The sequence below is a fragment of the Dipodomys merriami genome, unplaced genomic scaffold (genome assembly GCF_024711535.1).
Source record: "Dipodomys merriami isolate MVZ:Mamm:240054 unplaced genomic scaffold, mDipMer1.0.p SCAF_38, whole genome shotgun sequence".
Lineage (NCBI taxonomy): Eukaryota > Metazoa > Chordata > Mammalia > Rodentia > Heteromyidae > Dipodomys > Dipodomys merriami.
The window spans coordinates 4968814-4985423 of record NW_027205381.1 but is presented as its reverse complement, the minus strand read 5'-3'; the positions used below and the strand labels follow the sequence as shown (position 1 = coordinate 4985423).

Here is a 16610-nt window from a genome sequence, read left to right as displayed (position 1 = left end):
TGAGCAGTGTTGAGATGCAGGGAAGGTTCTGGGCACAGGGCCACCAACTCCTTTCCACACCTTGCCGCCCCTTTAACCTTCCCTAGTAGTGCCTGAGCTGTTGCCTCTAGGCATGACAGGTCACAGAGGATATGAGAAAGACTGTCACAGAGACCAGAGGAGGCTGGTGGCAGAGGCAGAGTAGGTGTTACCCCTTAGGAAAGAACAAGAGTCCTCAGATGGGTCAGTGGAGTTGAGTGTCTGGGCTGAAACCTTACCCAGGAGTGTTCATGTGGAAGTGGGTGGGGCCCCCCGCCTGTTGGACACCAGGATCTACCTGTATTGCTTAGCTTTCCAGACCCCTTAGCTCTAACCCTCTTGTTATGCCCTCCCTCCTGGTGCATTGAGGCCGTATCAGGTGGTCTTGTTTCTTCCTAGAGCGGTCCCATAGACCCAGCTATCCTGGGTGGGGATGCAGGCTAGGGATTAACTCCTGTACCTCAGGCATGAGGTTGGGGTGGGCTTTGGGAGTGGTCCTGGCTAGGGCTGGCTGGGACCAGGGCTCAAAGAGGATTAGGTTATGACCCTTCCTGCCTGCTCCTCATCCCAGGCAGAGGAGGAGCTCATCAAAGCCCAGAAGGTATTTGAGGAGATGAATGTGGACCTGCAGGAGGAGCTTCCATCCCTGTGGAACAGGTGAGGCGTCGAGAGCCCTGAGTGCCCAGTGGTGTATATGTCTGCTTTCCCAGGCTGTGCGTGTCTGAAGAGGGAGTGTGTGTGTGTGTGTGTGTGTGTGTGTGTGTGTGTGTGTGTGTGTGTGTGTGTGTGTGTGTGTGTGTGTGTGTGGTCATATGTGGTTTTCATCAAATCTCTCCCTCTGGCAGCCGAGTAGGTTTCTATGTCAACACGTTCCAGAGCATTGCAGGCCTGGAGGAAAACTTCCACAAAGAAATGAGTAAGGTAGGTCAGGCAACCCTCTGCCTGGGGCCTGCAGGTCCTGACACTGGGGCTGAGGGTGGCTGTCAGAGGCGTGGGTGGTGCAGCTGAGCTCCATCTCCTTGCAGGCCTTGGGCACACTGGGGACCATAGCACCTCCTCTGGGCCTGGGTTGAGCCCAGCTCAACCCAGCTGTGGGTAGTCCCTATCCAACCCTCCACCCTCTTCAGTCTTCTTGCCTGGAAGGGCTGGCAAGTGTGGCCCAGCTCCTTTCAGACTGTAAATATGTTCTCAGGTCACCCTGGCAAGGGAGCTCAGGATAGAAATGGTGTTTCCCCAATCCCTAGGAATACAAGTAGATTACTGGAACTGTCTCTCTATCTGTCTCTTTTTCTGTCTCTGTCTGCCTTCCTTCTTCCTACCCACCCTCCCTTCCTTCTTCCTTCCTTCTGTCTTCTTCATTCTATCTTCTCCCTCCTTTTCTCCCTCTCTCTTTCCTTCCTTCCTTCCTTCCTTCCTTCCTTCCTTCCTTCCTTCCTTCCTTCCTTCCCTCTCTCTCTCCTATATTTCTCCCCTCTCCTTCCTTCTCTCCCTCTATCCCTCCCTCTTTTTCCCTCCCTCCCTCCCTCCCTTCTCTTCTCCCTTTCTCTCTCTGTTTGTAATGGGGTTTGAACTTATTGACTGGTATGTGTTAGGCTGATTCTCTACCACTTGAACCACTCTCCAGCTCTGTGTTTTGCTGGCTATTTTCATGATAGGGATTCTGGAACTTTTCTGCCTCAGCTGGCCTCCAGCCATGCCCAGTGTTAGCTTTTGGAGTAGTTAAGATCACAGGCATGAATCATTAGTTCCCAGTTTCAATTTTATTTTATTCTCCTGGGGTTCTTAAGATATTGAAACAGACCTGTGTCAGACTTTGCCATAATCTGATCAGCTTACATTTCCATGTTGTGTTAGTTTCATTTCATTCTAACTTTTCAACTGGAAATGCCCTGATCCATGCAGTAGGTAGCTTTGACTTTGTCTCTTGGGCCTAGAGAAAGGAGGGATGTTGAATTCTGAGTCCCAAGTGGAGGAGGAAACACCAGCTTGGGGCCTTTCCTGACATATGACCCTAACTAGGATTTCCTGCTTTTTAGGGGTTTTTCTCTTCTTCCTGTTTTCCCCTCTTCCCTTCAAAGAGTTCAGGAAACTTATGAAAAGTTGGAAAAACAGAAAGAGGTGTTTTAGGGAGGGTTATTTTTGTGTATAGTCAGTCTATGGAAATATATGCCTACAAGACAGTTGTGTATATTTGTGAGGAAATTCAGCACAAAGGTTCTGAGTAGCCAAAACAAAGAGAAAATATTCTCAGGAATGAGAAGCAAAATCTCTTTTTCTGTGCTTTGGGTAACATCTCTGGCAATTGTTGTATGGTCTGAAGACATCTTGGCAAAGTTAGAATCAGCAGTAAATTTGTGAATACAATTTTATTTTTCCTGGTTGTGGGGCTTTAACTCAGGACCTGCGTGCTGTCCCTGAGCTTTTGTGCTCAAGGCTAGTGCTCTACTGCTCTACCATTTTGAACCACAGCTCCACTTCTAATTTCTAGGTGGTTAATTGGAGATAAGAGTCTCACAGCTTCTCCTGCCCGAGCTAGATTTCTGCTTCCTGCATAGTTAGGATTATAGGCATGAACCACTGTGCTCAGCTGCAAATGCAATTTTTAAGGAAAAAGTGCCACCAGGTCAAGCTATGTGTGGTGTGCTGAGAAAGCCTTAGGAGTAGCAAGAAAAGATGGCCCTAGCAATGATAACCCTGTCCTTTCCCCACTTTTGCCTGCCTGGGTGTGGCATGCTGGTCCCAGCTCCCAGTGGTGATGAAGCCAGGGTTGGGAAAGGAAGAAACTGGTATCTTGGGGAAGGTATGGCTTCTTGGTGGCCCTGGAGCCCCCCCCCCCCCAGCTCTTTCCTGACTGCTATTTTCCTGTAGCTCAACCAGAACCTCAATGATGTGCTGGTCAGCCTGGAGAAGCAGCATGGGAGCAACACCTTCACAGTCAAGGCCCAGCCTAGGTGCGTGAGTGCTGGCAGGTGGGCAGGGTGGGACTATGCCATGTCTTCTCTTTCCTGTGGGTTGGCTCCAGAGCTCTGGGATCTTCCTGTATTGGCCTTCAACTCAGAGGAGGCAGAGGAGATCAGGTCACTTGTCTTCTGGAATCTCATTCCTAGCTGGTATTGCTGGAGGAAGGATTGTTTTGGGGAGCCTGCAGGTCCCTGAGTCAGTGCCTCCTGTTTGGGTGGAGGTGAAGTTTAGCTCTGTGCGGCCAGGGCTGAGTGTTCCTGGCAGGGGCAGTCTTCCAGCGAGCTTGAAGGAACTCTCCAGAGCTGGGTGCAGACTCTGCCTCTCCTCTGGAGGCCCCAGTTCCAGAATGGTGTACTGAGCCCTGGCTTCTGTCCTGCCCAACCCCTCAGGAGCAGCTGCCAGGAGGTTCCCATTTCCTGAGGGGAAACCACAAGGAGCGGGGCATGCCTTCTGCTTCTGGCTGAGACCCAGGGGAAACATAGGCTTTCCCTTCTTTTCTGTGTGTGTGTGTGTGTGTGTGTGTGTGTGTGTGTGTGTGTGTGTGTGTGTGTGTGTGTGTGTAAGAGAGAGAGAGAGAGAGAGAGGAGAATTGGAGTGTGTTTATGAGAATGAGTGCAAGTGACTGGATATGAATGTGCATAGGAATGTTTGTGAGACCGAGTATGTGTGGGGTGTGAGTGTGTGTGTATGAGCACATATGCTGATGTCTGTGTATGGGGTGTGGCGATGTATGGATAGGGTGTGTGTGGAGGAGTGAACGCTTGTAGGAATGTGTAGATGGGGGTTTAAGTATATAGGTATATGTGTGTATATGAGTCTGTGTGACAATGTATGGGTTGTGTGAATGTGTGTGTGTGTGTGTGAAATATGTGGAACGTGTGTATGGATGAGTGTGTCAGTATATGTGTTACATGTATGAGAGAGTGTGTGAGTGAGTATGGTGTGTGTGGAAGGTGTGAGGTGAGTGTAAACATGAATGGGGTATGTATATGGGTGTTTGTGTAGGTATATAGATGTGTGTATGAGGGGAAAATGTGTGTGTGTGTGTGTGTGTGTGTGTGTGTGTGTGAGTGTGTGTGAGTACAAGGTATGTGGTGTTAGGAGTGGAAGTGAGTGAGTGTGTGGTTGTGTGGTGAGTGCATGTGGGGTGTTGACACATGTACAAATCAGCGTGCAGAGAGCTTTATAAGCCTGGCCTTTCTATGTGTTTGTAAATGGAGCAATGGCCATTTGCTTGAGAGACTACTGAGATGCTGCCCAGGACTAAGGATTTCAGTAAACATTGTTGCTTCTGTGTCCCCTGAAACTATTATAATGAGTGTGGCCGAGGGGCCTGCAGGTGCCCTGAGGCAGCAGAGGGGAAGGGTGGAGTGAATAAGGCCAAAGGTGAGTCTGTGATCACTGAGGAGGAACAGGAAAATGTGCAGACTGGGTGAGGGGAGGGGCATCCAGGGCAGTGTAGCTGGTCCCGCAGGAAAGGGGTCCGAGGGAGGCAATGCAGGCTTCTCATCCTGCGTCCCACCAAGGTGGTCCAAAGGGCAGCCTGGTTCACCTGGTGGACCCTGATTCCTGGCCCCTTTCTGGCTGTCTGGCCTGCAGGCAGGGTGCCTGTCCCATACCTCAGTCTCTTGGAGCCCCACAGGCTCTGTTTGTACCTAGTAGCTTCACACAAGCCCTGGCTTGTGTGGCTTTTGCCCTTTGCCCTCCTCTGCCCAGAAGAGAGGAAGAGGAAAGGCCCAACCCTCTACCTGGCCATCCCCATGCCCATATGCCATCCATCCCCACAGAAAGAAAACTAAACTGTTCTCCCGGCTGCGCAGAAAGAAGAACAGGTACCGCAGAGAGTGCAGTGCCATCCTGGCCTCAGTGCCCTGCCCTGCTCTGCCCATGCATGTGCCCTGCTGCCAGGGCCCACTAACTCCTAACCTTCCCTCCCCCCGCACGAGTGTGGGGTCGCTCTGGGACAAGCTGTGTGGCGTGTGTGTGGGAGGGGCCTGAGGAGTGAAGGGTTGCCAGGAAGGAGAAGGTGCAGAGCACGCATCTGCGGTTCTGCTCCAGTGTAGTACAGTATTCTACACACACTGGTAGCCAGCTCTGGGCTGTTGTTGCCTGATGGCCAATGACTTTCAGGTGGAGAAGGTAGCATGTCAGGAGGCCTAGAACAACCAGAAAGGGGGACGTCGTACATGGAGGTTTGAAGCATTACCTGTGACTCATGTTTTATATTGCAGTGTATTCCTTAGGGAGGCAAATTTATTCTGATAAAACACTAATCTACTTTTTGTGTGTGGGTGCTGGTGTTTGGGCTTGAACTCGGGCTAGGGCACTTTCTCTTAGTTTTTTTTTTTGCTCAAGGTTAATTCCGTAGCACTTGAGCCACAGCTCCACTTCTGGCTCATTGGTGATTAATTGGAGCTAAACCACCTGCCCAGGCTGGTTTTGAATATCGAATATCTAGTCCTTAGATCTCAGCCTCCTGAGTAGCTAGGATTTCAGGCTTGAGCCACACTACTCTAAATAAGCCCAGCTCTTACTATGTTGTCAGTTCCTATTGTCCTCCTAGATCTGTGTACCACCTATATTGTTATCCAGCTGTCTGCTGTGGGGTTTGAACTCAGGGCCTGGTTACTGTCCTTGAGCTTTTATCCTCAAGGCTAGTGCTCTACCACCTTGAGCCACAGCTTCACTTCCATGTTTCTGGTGGTTAATTGGAGCCGAGTGTCTTACAGATTTTCCTGCCCTGCCTGGCTTTGAATGGCAATCCTCAGATCCCAACCTTCTAAGTAGCTAGGATAACAGGCGGGAGCCACCAGTGCCCAGAGCCACTCTTGAGTACTTGAATGTGGCCCTGTGACTAAGAGGCTGAGCTTGTAGTGTAGACTGTGGGCTAGTGGCTATTGGATGGCACTGTTCTACAGTTGTCTTATGTAAGTGCAAAATTGTATCCTCTACACACCCTTGGCCCTGCGATTTTCCAGGAGGACCCTGTCCTCTTCTCTGACACCTGCCATCCCTCCTCTGTGAAGCCATAGCTCTTTGGTCATCCTGACCCTGCTCAGGGCCTCCTGTGGTTTTTTGATGGTTCCCAGGGTGTATAGTTAGAAATAGTTACTGGGCTGAGAGAACCAGGGAGTGAAAGTCTGGAGACCCTGAGGGTGCTGGGTGATGGGCTGTGGTCCATCTACGCTAATGGGTAGTGATGGATAGAGAGGCATCCCAGAAGGCTGTGAGGTGGTTGGGGGAGTGTCCTAAGTGGAGGGATTGGTGAGTGATGTGGTAGAGACTTACTTTGCCTCTAGAATGTAGAGTATTAGCTTGTTCTTGGTGTGGCTCTCAGTCCTGTGACTTTGGATGGAGCTCAGTGAGACCTTGCCTCCAGGAAGGTACATGTCCCACCCTTTATTACTACCTCTTTCCCATAAAGAAACACAACTTCACACAAGGGTCTGTGGCCTCACACATACTCACATGTAAACATGTCTAAGTATGTAATTACACGATGTGGACATATGCATGGGCAGTGTTAGGGTTCACAAGGCTTGCACATGTACACACATACATGGATCCACAGGGCTCATCCATGTACAGCCATTACGTTCCACAGGCATCCTTGGATACCTGTGCACAATCCTATTCGCACAAATCTTGTTTATCCCCTCTCACGCCATGACCTGACATTGGGGTGCTTTTCCTGTCCTGCCTCCACAGTGACAACGCCCCTGCAAAAGGGAACAAGAGTCCTTCGCCTCCTCCAGATGGTTCTCCTGCAGCCACCCCTGAGATCAGAGTGAACCACGAGCCGGAGCCAGCCAGTGGGGTCACACCTGGGGCCACCATCCCCAAGTCCCCATCTCAGGTAGCGTGATGTCTTTGTGGTTTGTTCCTTCTCTTCCTCTGCCTCCTCTGTCATCTCTCGAGGGGCCTGGGCCTGGGTCTCTGTGGGCTTCACCCAGCCCAGCTGGCTCAGTGGCCCTTGTGTACCTCGGAGGGCATATGTATCCGTGTCTCTCCAGATGCCCCTACATCTTTCCTTTACTGCAGTGCCCTCCTGGCCTCTCTCTTTTTGGTCTCTTGGCTGCTTGACAGTTCCCCTGTCTTCCTTTCCTCCCTCCGCAGATTCGCTAGGCCCTTGGCCCCCAGAGTACCCAGTCTGTCCGTGCCTTCCTTTTCTCTTTGGAAGGGGCTGAGGGAGGACCCTCATCTGGTGGCTGTGCAGGACCTTGAAAGGGACAGCAGGAGGAAAGGCTCAATGAGGAGTGGGGCGCTAGGGGCCAGGTTTGGGTCTCCAGATGGTTCTGTCTCTACCCTGCCCTGCCTCATCTAGCTCTAGTAGACTCCCTGTGAACTGGCAGCCGGGTGGGGATGGAAAAGACATGGCCTTTAGCTTGACAATGTCAGTGCGAAGGGCAGTGGGCACAGTTTTGTGCCTGGATGCTTTTTAGAGGCTGGACCTTGTGCCAGCCAACGCCTTCTACTCCCTAAACTACCTCATACAGCGAGACTGTTAGCATTGCATTCCACATGGGAGGGAGCCCAGGCTTGAGGCTGAGACCTGCCTGAGGGCCCCACATGTCTGGCAGGGGCCTGGTTTCATGAGCCAATAGCCTGGCCCAGAGTGGTGGAGGGAGGTCCTGTGGGAGGGCAGAGATTGGCAGGGGGAGGGGTGTCCTGGCTGCCTGTCAGCCAGGAGTTACCTCCTAGGTGGGTGGGGCCAGACTCTCCCTAAGTGTGCCCTTGAGACATCCTTGTTTTTCCTTCTTTTCTCTCCTCTTTCCCTCTGTCTCCTCTCCCCTTTCTTTCTGCACAGCATCTCTGGACTTCCTGCTTCAGTCTCCTTCCTGGGGGTGGCTTGCAGTGTCTGTCTGGGGCAGTGACTCTTTGTCTACTCTTCTTTAGCGGCTTGGGTAGAGCCATGACTTGGGGTGTGACTAACCATGCTTTGTCTGTCTCCCTACCCCCGTGGTCTTCTGTGCTTCCGGTATTCCCCCCTGCCCTCTTGCCCTGCCAACCCACAGCTCCGGAAAGGCCCACCTGTCCCTCCGCCTCCCAAACATACCCCGTCCAAGGAGGTCAAGCAGGAGCAGATCCTCAGCCTGTTTGATGACGCGTTTGTCCCTGAGATCAGCGTGACCACCCCCTCCCAGGTCAGCCGCAGCCACCGCGGCCTCTTTTCCCACTTCTTGCTCTCTAAGAGCATGCATGGCATTCATCCATCCCATGGCCTGTGCTTCTGTCTCAAGAGTCAAGAATCTGGCCAGAGACATTGTCCTGAGCCTCCTTCCTTGACCCATCCATCCTTCTCATTTTCCATTGGTCTTTCCTCATCATTGTTCATCCATCTCTGAGCATGCACTGTGGCCACATTCAGGGACAGAGATGAAAGGTGTCCCCAATACCACCCAGGGGTGACAGTTAGATTTTAGATGGCTTTATGATGTGATTCATGCCATGGAGAGCTCAGGACCGTTTGCCCTGTTGATGTTTGTGTAGCTTTAGCCTGAGGGAGCAGTGATAGGCCAGGAGGATAATAGAAGGGTCAGGTGATAACAGTGAGCTGCTGCTCATCAACTCCTAGAGAGGCAAATCATGCGTGCTCACAGATGGATAAGAGGAGAGCCAAGCAGAGGGAACAGCATTTGGGGTAAAACACTTGTTAGCACCAGAGTGAGTACACACGCTGTCAGATCAGCTCAGGGGTGACACCGTTTCCTGGGACCCATTGAGAGCTTTCCTCCTGTGGAGGTGGCCAGCCCAGCCTGTGGAGGACTTGGCTAGGTGCCCTGGGGTGGCCTGGGCTCTGCCTGGATACCCTGCCCAGGAGTCTATAGCCTCTTCCTCCAGCAGGCTTCTGCTCTTGGAGACCTGGAAAGGTCTCTGAGGGCATGTGTGGGGGTGGGCTTGGAGAGGGTTGGTGGGTGGGCTTCTAGTCCTCATGGAAGGACTTTGGGTTGGAAATAGGGACTTTAAACACAAAATGGCTTGAGGAGCCGAGGGCTCTCAGCAGTCCTGAGGGGAGGGCGGCATAGAGGTATGTAGTATGGGTGGGAATGGAGCCTTGCTTGCTCAGGATCACTTGTGCCTCTGGGGCACCTGGGCAGGTGATCAGTGTGTGTTCAGACAGAGAAGACAGGAAGAGGGTTAGCAAATAATGAGCCGCGTACTTGCTCCACTTTGCTTGGCTTTCAAATACCCTGTGGTAGTAGAGTCATTGCTCCCATTTAACTAGTGAAGGTTCTGTGACTACAGAGTGCCCCAACCAGGCTCCATCTGTGCTTGTCCCTCACGTCACCACATGCTTGCTTTGCTCTTGTGCCTATTCTCAGCGAGCTGTTTCAGGTGGGAACGCCATTTGTGTTGGGTGGTGCTGCATGGGGCAGGGGTGGGCTTGTCTTCTGTGCCCACGAAGGTGCCAACAGTCTTCTGTGCTGGGTTGTGGTGAGTAGCTTTGGTCCTTGTGAGGAAGGAGTCTCACTCTTACATGGTGAGGGGTCCTTGCCTGGGGTGAGGCCTTCAGAAGATGGTCTGGGCTCTGGCTGATGAGTACCCTTTACAGCAGCTTAGTGCTGCTATTGGGTTTGGCTAAGTTCAGAGAAGCGAGGGAGGGTTTTGTGAAGGTAGAGTGTGGAGAGATGCCCACCTTCAGTGGGTGAGAGACACTTAGTGGTGGGCTGGCTTCTAAGGGTTCTGAGTGCTTAATCTTTAGCCCCCTGGTTCTGGGGAAATGTGTCCACTTGACCTGGGCTCTAATGGGAAGGCCTGTTGCTATGGGTCCTTTGGTCCCCAGTGTTTTCAGGACTGCAGAATCATCTCTGGGGAGCTGCTGGCCATATTCCTAGGCCTTGGATACTTCTTGATGGAGACCATTGGGTGGACACGAGCCTAGGGCACCCTCTTCCCTTCAGTGCTGGGTATCTATCCAGAGCAGGTGGAATTGGGAAGCTGTTAGCTGGGCCCACAGGTGCTGGGCCTCCCAGCACATCATGTTAAGCTGTAAAGGGACAGTCTGAGTCACACCCCTCTTTGGGATCTGGGCAGAGTCCTCCCTGGCCCTAAAAAGGGCAAGTACATACAAGATGGAGGCTTGAGCCCAGCCATTACCTCATTGAAGGCAGAAGCTCCCTTGCCTCCCTCCAGCTTCTGCCTATTGAGTCAGTCATTGCTGCCCCCTCCAGAGCTTCCCATGATTGTCTGGGAGGTTCTGCATACTTGGTGCATACTGCCAGGTTATGATCACCAAGGCCTTCAAGAGTCCTGGGGTAGCTGCACTGGGCGGTGGTGGTGCTGCAGTTGTGACCCAAGTACTCCCAGTGGTGCTAAAGCCCTCAGACACTGGGTCCTTGCTTTTAAGATTAGGCCCTGAGGCTATGTAGGCTGCCCCTCAGCTGGTCCTGACTGGTGGATGGGTGTCAGCACAAGGTGACCTGGCTGAGGAGCCCAGGAAAAGATCCTGGGGTCTTCTGGTTGATGGACCAATGTGGTCATGTCCCACCCAGACTGTGGCCTGGTACTGCTCTTAGATTTCAAGGGAAAGGATAGTGGGGCTTGTGAGGGGCTGAGGGCAGAGAAGGGTATGTGTTGGGGAAGGCCACATAGCCACTGACAAAGGTGGGAGAAGGCTGGAGGCTGGCCCAGTCCTTGCAGGGTGGCTGCCCCCAGCAGGCATCTGCCAGTGATGTCCTACTGTCCTCGTGATGAACTCCGTGTCGTGCTTGTCTGTGTTAGGGTATGTGGCCATGGGTAGTCGTGTGTGTGTGTGTGTGTGTGTGTGTGTGTGTGTGTGTGTGTGTGTGTTTGCACATGTGTGCCAGAGCCTGGGGTGTGCATCCATGTGTGTCCTCTGTGTGAATTGAAGCTACTTACTAGCCTAACTGCAGTCACTAACTGCTTTCTTCCTCTGCTGCTGCTGCCATCAAGTTTGAGGCCCCAGGGCCTTTCTCGGAGCAGGCCAGCCTGCTGGACCTCGACTTTGACCCCCTTCCTCCTGTGGCCAGCCCTGTGAAGGCACCCACACCCTCTGGTCAGGTTGGTTGTGCCCAGCACTGCCCATAGTCCACCAGCCTCAAGACTGGGACCTGCACTTGTATTGCCCTGTGCTCTTGGCCCTGTAGGCCAAAATCAGGCCCAATTCCACTCATTGTCCTTCATCTGGTATCCTGCTTGTCGACCCTCATCACTCTTTCAGGTGTAGAGAATACAGCAGGCCCAGACCAGCCAGTGACCCTCAGGAGAGGGTACACTGAGTATGTTCTGTCCCTTCTGGTCACCTCAGATCTTGCCTCTCTGGTCAGCCACCCTGTGCTGGGCCTCTGTGATCCAGTGTCTGTTGATGGTCTCTGAGGGGACTGGGCCATGTGCAAATGTCATAGCTGAACTGGGCTATACTGCCCTGGGCCTGCTGGGGCTGGCGTGGGGGGATGGTGGTGGGACTGCTGGTGCCTTGTCTAACCTTAACCCATGTGCTGCCTCTGTCCTTCTCCCCTGCCTGCTGCCCAGTCTATTCCATGGGACCTCTGGGAGGTAAGCTGCTTGCTCAGTTCCCCACTCTGCCCCGTGGGGTGGCTCTTCTGCATGCCCAGCCCTTCTCCCCACCTAGGTGATCCACTCACATGGCACTCTCACACACGGGCCCTCATTTCCTGTTGATCTGCTGCTTTTATGGTATCTGTCAAGACTAGGGTTCTAAGCTGAGTGCTGATAATCCTAGCTATCCAGGAGGCTGACATCTGAGGATCTTTAGCTTCAGTTTCATTCTTCAGTTTAATCAGCCAAAGGCCATAAGTGGTAAAATGCTAGCCTTGATTGAAAAAGTCCAAGAAAGAGTACAAGGCCTTGAGTTCAAGACCCAGTACTGGCAAAAATAAAAAATAATAAAAAATAAAAAGACTAGGGTCCTGCTTGACAGGCCCAGTTTGCAGGGCCTAAAGGTATTTTATCTGTAGATGGTAGCCAGCCCGTCACCTGGGATTGATGGAGAGTCCTCGTGTTGGGCCGAGGCCTGTGAGGCAGGAGGGCCTCTGAGGGAGAGATTTTGGTGAGAAGATGCACAAGATGGTGTTACAGAGCAGTCTGGCAGTGTGTGGAGTGAGAGTTGCTTGAGTGGCAGGAGAGGCAGGGTGGGATCCAGCCTTCCAAGAGCAGAGGTATAAGTTCAGCCATGCAGGCCAGGGGCTACCATCGCCCAGCATCTTAGGATGAGAGAGAGACTCAGGGACTTCTGGGAATGTACTCAGCAACTTGTGCTGGTGGACCTGGAATTCCTGGTCTGGCTCTTGGGGTGTAGGGGGTGGGCTAGACAGGTGTCTGTGAAGCCCTGGGTGTGGCGGGGAGGGGGGGGAAGGGACGGAGCTCAAGAAGTTCCATGAGAGCTATATACTCTGGGCAGCCTGAGAAAGCAAGGTGGGCATCAGCTGACAGGGCCATGGGTGATGAGTGGATTTGGGCTGGTGCAGAGTGCCTGTTGGTATCTCAGCTGCCTGTCTCTCCTCGGTGATGAAAGGAATGAGGGATCAGGAAGGAGGTGACCCCACTGATTGCTCATCAAATATACCTCAGGCCTCCAGATTCCCTGCCAACACTGGCCATTCATGCCAGTCTTCTCTTGTCTTGTACCCCTGCCCAATCTCTCTTCTACCCGGCCCCATTCCTCCCTTGCTCTCTCCTGGTGGCCTGTCACTAGCCCGCAGAGAGTCCGGCTGGCAGCCTACCTTCCAAGGAGCCCAGTGTTGCCGAGGGCACCTTTGCTGTGGCGTGGCCCAGTCAGACGGCCGAGCCGGGGCCTGCCCAAGTAAGTGCCTCTGCCCTTTGCCCCTCCATCTGGATTTGTCCCCATCTCTGGCTGTGTCGCAAGGATGAAGAGCCAGAGGAAGGGGTGCAGGAGGGGGCAGGCAACTGTGGGTCCAAGAGTGTGGATGCCGAGTCAGGAGGCCACAGTACAAATGTTACTAGAAGTGCCCAGGGCAAGTGAGCCAGGGGATAGTCACATCCATCCTCTTCTGCTCCCCTCCCCCGGTGCTGGCTCCCTGAGTGAGCTAAGTAAAGCACGCACTGATTTGCGCTAGGCATTTTCCAGAATTTTCTCATTTAGTCTTCAGTATAACTTTGTAGCTAGAGACTTTCTCTCTTGTCGAGACTAGTAAGATGGGGACTGGGATCAGGTTAGCCCAGCTGTGGATCCTTGCGAGGGTACCATGGTAACTGCTATGATTTAGGGTCCCTGGGGGAGAAGGCATTAGCTCCGGCTAGGCAGAACCACCCTGAGTGTACAGGGCGAGAGCAGGTGTCTGATGCCAGCCCCAGCCAACCTGGAGGGGCTGGAAGGAGGGATGGTGAATTCTTGGGGTTTAGAGGGCAGGGTCTATGAGGTTGGGGGGGGTGACATCTCAGGGGCCTCATTAGGGTTTCTCTGAACATTATATGGCATGCCTATGTCTGCCAGCAACCTTTCTCCAGCTACGGCCTGTGCTGGACTGTCTGCTTTGCTCCCGGATTGTGTGAGGTACTTGTCAACTCTGTACCCCCAGGCCAGCCAAGCCGACGTCCCTGGCCTTCCCACTGGCACTCTTGTGGCCCGTTTCCTGTGTCATGGCCCGAGCATCCCTATCCTGTTCTTGACCCCTTACTGGCATTTATGTTGCAGCCAGCAGATGCATCCGAGGTGGCGGGTGGGACTCACCCTGCGCCTGGAGCCCAGGAACCCGGGGAGACGGCAGCGGCGGCAAGTGAAGCAGCCTCTGTAAGACAGCAGGGACCAAGCCCTGTCTTTTCTTCCTTGCTGTCTGTCTGTCCACCTGCCGTCTGTCCAGTACCTGCCTATGGCTCCCTTGTGCTCCTTGCCGGTGCAGTGGCTCCCGCCTGGAGATTGGGGCAGGCTCATCTGCACCAGGCACAGATACTCCCCTTCCTCTCCTATGACCTTGGCCCTCCCTTCACTGCCACCTGTACAGTTGACTTGTGCCCTGTCCTCAGAGCTCTCTTCCGGCTGTGGTGGTGGAGACCTTCCCGGCAACTGTGAATGGCACTGTGGAGGGCAGCAGCGGGGCCGGGCGCCTAGATATGCCTCCAGGCTTCATGTTCAAGGTGAGTCCAGGCTAGCTCACCCTACAGCCGCTGGCCTAGGCACTTTGCGGGTTGAAGTCACCACTGTTTACAGTGAAGATTCTGAGCCTGGGGACCCTGTGATTTGCCAGTGCTGTTCCTACTCTACCCTTTCAATTTCCCATCTGGCCATGAGCCCTCATAGCCATGCTATACCAGGATATACTATAAGACCTCTTGCCCTGTGCAGGTTGGAGTGGGGCACAGGGTCCCTGATGTGCTCCCCACTTCTGTAGGTGCAGGCTCAGCATGACTACACGGCCACTGACACAGATGAGCTGCAGCTCAAGGCTGGTGATGTGGTGCTGGTGATACCTTTCCAGAATCCTGAGGAGCAGGTGAGTAGGGTGTGGTCTCAACATCTGGGCTGCACTCATAGAGATGACCAGCAGGTGGCAGCAGAGATCTACCATCATCCATAGGCTTCGGTGTCTTGGTTCATCAATTGCTTTTCCTTCTTCCTTCCATCCCTTTTCTTTCACTCTCATCCTGGCCTCTCTTCTCTCTGTCTTCCTTTTTCTCTTTCCCACTGGAGGCCTCTGATACAGCCCTGGTGTCCTTTGTGCTTCCTCCTTTCTTTGGGCTCTGTCAGTTTCCTACATCGTCTTCTGCTTTCCTTGCCTATGCCCCAAGATATGCCTACCTCCCAGGATGGGGCCCTTCTTGCCCAGGTCCCTTCCTGAGGTGTCTCGTCTTCAGGGGACAGAGAAGATGCTGAGGGTTAGCTTCTTGCTGGGCTCACATCAGCCCAACTGCCATTTTCTACCTGGCCCTGCTCTGTCCACACAGAACTGTGGGTTTCCCATTTGTGGCCCCAACCTGGCCTCACTACACACACACCCAGATTATTCTGGCTGCTGGCCTCTTTATGTAGTTCACTTCTAAGGGTAGCCCCTGGCTGGGCCTGGGCTGGCATTCAGTGTGGTCCTGCTAAGCTTGGGCCTGCTGTTTTTGCCCTTGTGGTTGAGGGTACTCAACAGAGTTCTCACTCTTAAGTGCCCATGACCTTTTGTGGAGTGTTGATGGTACCCACATGGATGTTTGGGTTCCCCTCCGCCTTATTCAGGCACTGAATGCCCACTGGGGTTCAGTGGAGGCCTAGTTGCTTTCAAAGGTCATTGTGAATGAATGGTCAGAGTGACCAAGGGTGGGCATGCGTCTAGCTGGGTCTAGGATGAAGCCATCTTGAATGGGGTTCCTGAGCTAGCGCTTGGGGATTTGGGGAGGGATGAGCCACAAAGCCACAGGGACTTGGTACTCACTTGAGAGAAGTCACTGGGCCTGGGATTGAGAGATCTGTTCAGACCAATGCAGAAGGCAGGCTGCCAGGCTGCACAGGTAGAGGGCTGAATCCATTGATTGGGCAGGCTGGCTTCTGCAAGGTGGTGAGGGTCTTGGTGCACATGAGGAGAGCACTGACTAGAGGAGGTGTTTGAGAGGTGGACTGGAGGGAAAAGAAAAGCCAGAAGTAGACTGTCCAAGACCTAGCAGATCCTGCAGTGCCATCGTCCTCCAGCCCACTGTGACTTCTATGCTCTCCTTGCCCCAGGATGAAGGCTGGCTCATGGGTGTGAAAGAGAGTGACTGGAACCAGCACAAGGAGCTGGAGAAATGCCGAGGTGTCTTTCCTGAGAACTTCACGGAACGTGTGCAGTGACAGCCGAAGCTCTTGCAGCCACCTGGGCGTGTGAAGACCGCCTTTCCCGGAAAATGTGTGTTTCTTTTTCCTTCTTTTTGTTTTTCTCCCTCCCCCTGTTTTTTTTTTCTCTTCTGTTTTTGTTTTTAAACTTTTGAAATGCAAAGGGAAACGGAGAGAGGAGAGACCTGCAGCCAAGTGTGGTATTCTCTCAAAGACTAGGTTGTTTTTCCAAAGAACCCAGCCCCGGCTAGTCCGGTGGAATTCGCCAGTGTTCCTGAAGCTGCTGTGTCCCCTAGTTGAGTTCTGGCGTCCCCGCCCACACCCGCATGTGTGCCCGGCCGCGGGGCGGGCTGGGGGGCCCCAAGCCACCGCTGTGCTTGCCTGAAGCTTTGGCCGTGCCACCTGGGCAAAGGTCCTCTTCTCCTGGCAGCTGCTGTGGACGGGCCGGGTACCATCCCCGTCTGGCCCTGCCCCGCAGAACATCTGTGTGCTGTTTGAAAATAAACCCTAGTGTTCCGAACAAAACAAGAAAAACAAACAAAAACCTGACAGAACCATCCAGAAAGATGCACGTGTGTTTATTTTGCCTCAGGGATCTTGGGTGTGAGTGGGAAGGCACCAGGTTGTCCCACGCTTTATATTCAGCATCAGTTCCCTGAGGTCCCTCTGTATGGGCAGTGCTGCAGAACTGGCCATGGACCCCACACCTTGACCCAGAGCCTGTGCCCCGATGGTCACTTGGCTCGTCACTTAGAGCCCAGTGATGTGCTTGGGTGATGAAGCTCTGAAAGGCCAGCTCTGTGTCCAAAAGGCCCCTGGGCTTGCCCCAAGTGAGTTTAATACACATGGGGTTTGGGGAGGGTGTGGTCAGGAGGCAGGACTTGATTATACAGCAGGA

General features: G+C 53.3%; 1 protein-coding gene across 11 annotated transcripts in view; it reads left to right on the top strand.

Annotated features, from left to right (window-relative positions):
• Bin1 (bridging integrator 1) overlaps nt 1–16270 on the top strand; it is a 59815-nt gene extending 43545 nt beyond the window's left edge. For 2 of the 11 annotated variants that reach the window (XM_069989439.1, XM_069989440.1), the window contains 12 exons: nt 590–675; nt 864–939; nt 2887–2969; nt 6688–6835; nt 7995–8123; nt 10894–11001; nt 11473–11496; nt 12656–12763; nt 13616–13711; nt 13945–14055; nt 14310–14411; nt 15623–16270. In XM_069989439.1, coding sequence (XP_069845540.1) covers nt 590–675; nt 864–939; nt 2887–2969; nt 6688–6835; nt 7995–8123; nt 10894–11001; nt 11473–11496; nt 12656–12763; nt 13616–13711; nt 13945–14055; nt 14310–14411; nt 15623–15730 — 1179 coding nt within the window. In that variant the 3' untranslated portion in view covers nt 15731–16270. Of the gene's footprint in view, nt 1–589; nt 676–863; nt 940–2886; nt 2970–4766; nt 4812–6687; nt 6836–7994; nt 8124–10893; nt 11002–11472; nt 11497–12655; nt 12764–13615; nt 13712–13944; nt 14056–14309; nt 14412–15622 lie in introns of all 11 variants that reach the window. The other 9 variants (XM_069989442.1, XM_069989445.1, XM_069989441.1 and 6 more) reach the window with 6 other exon arrangements.
• Nucleotides 16271–16610: the final 340 nt, after the last annotated feature.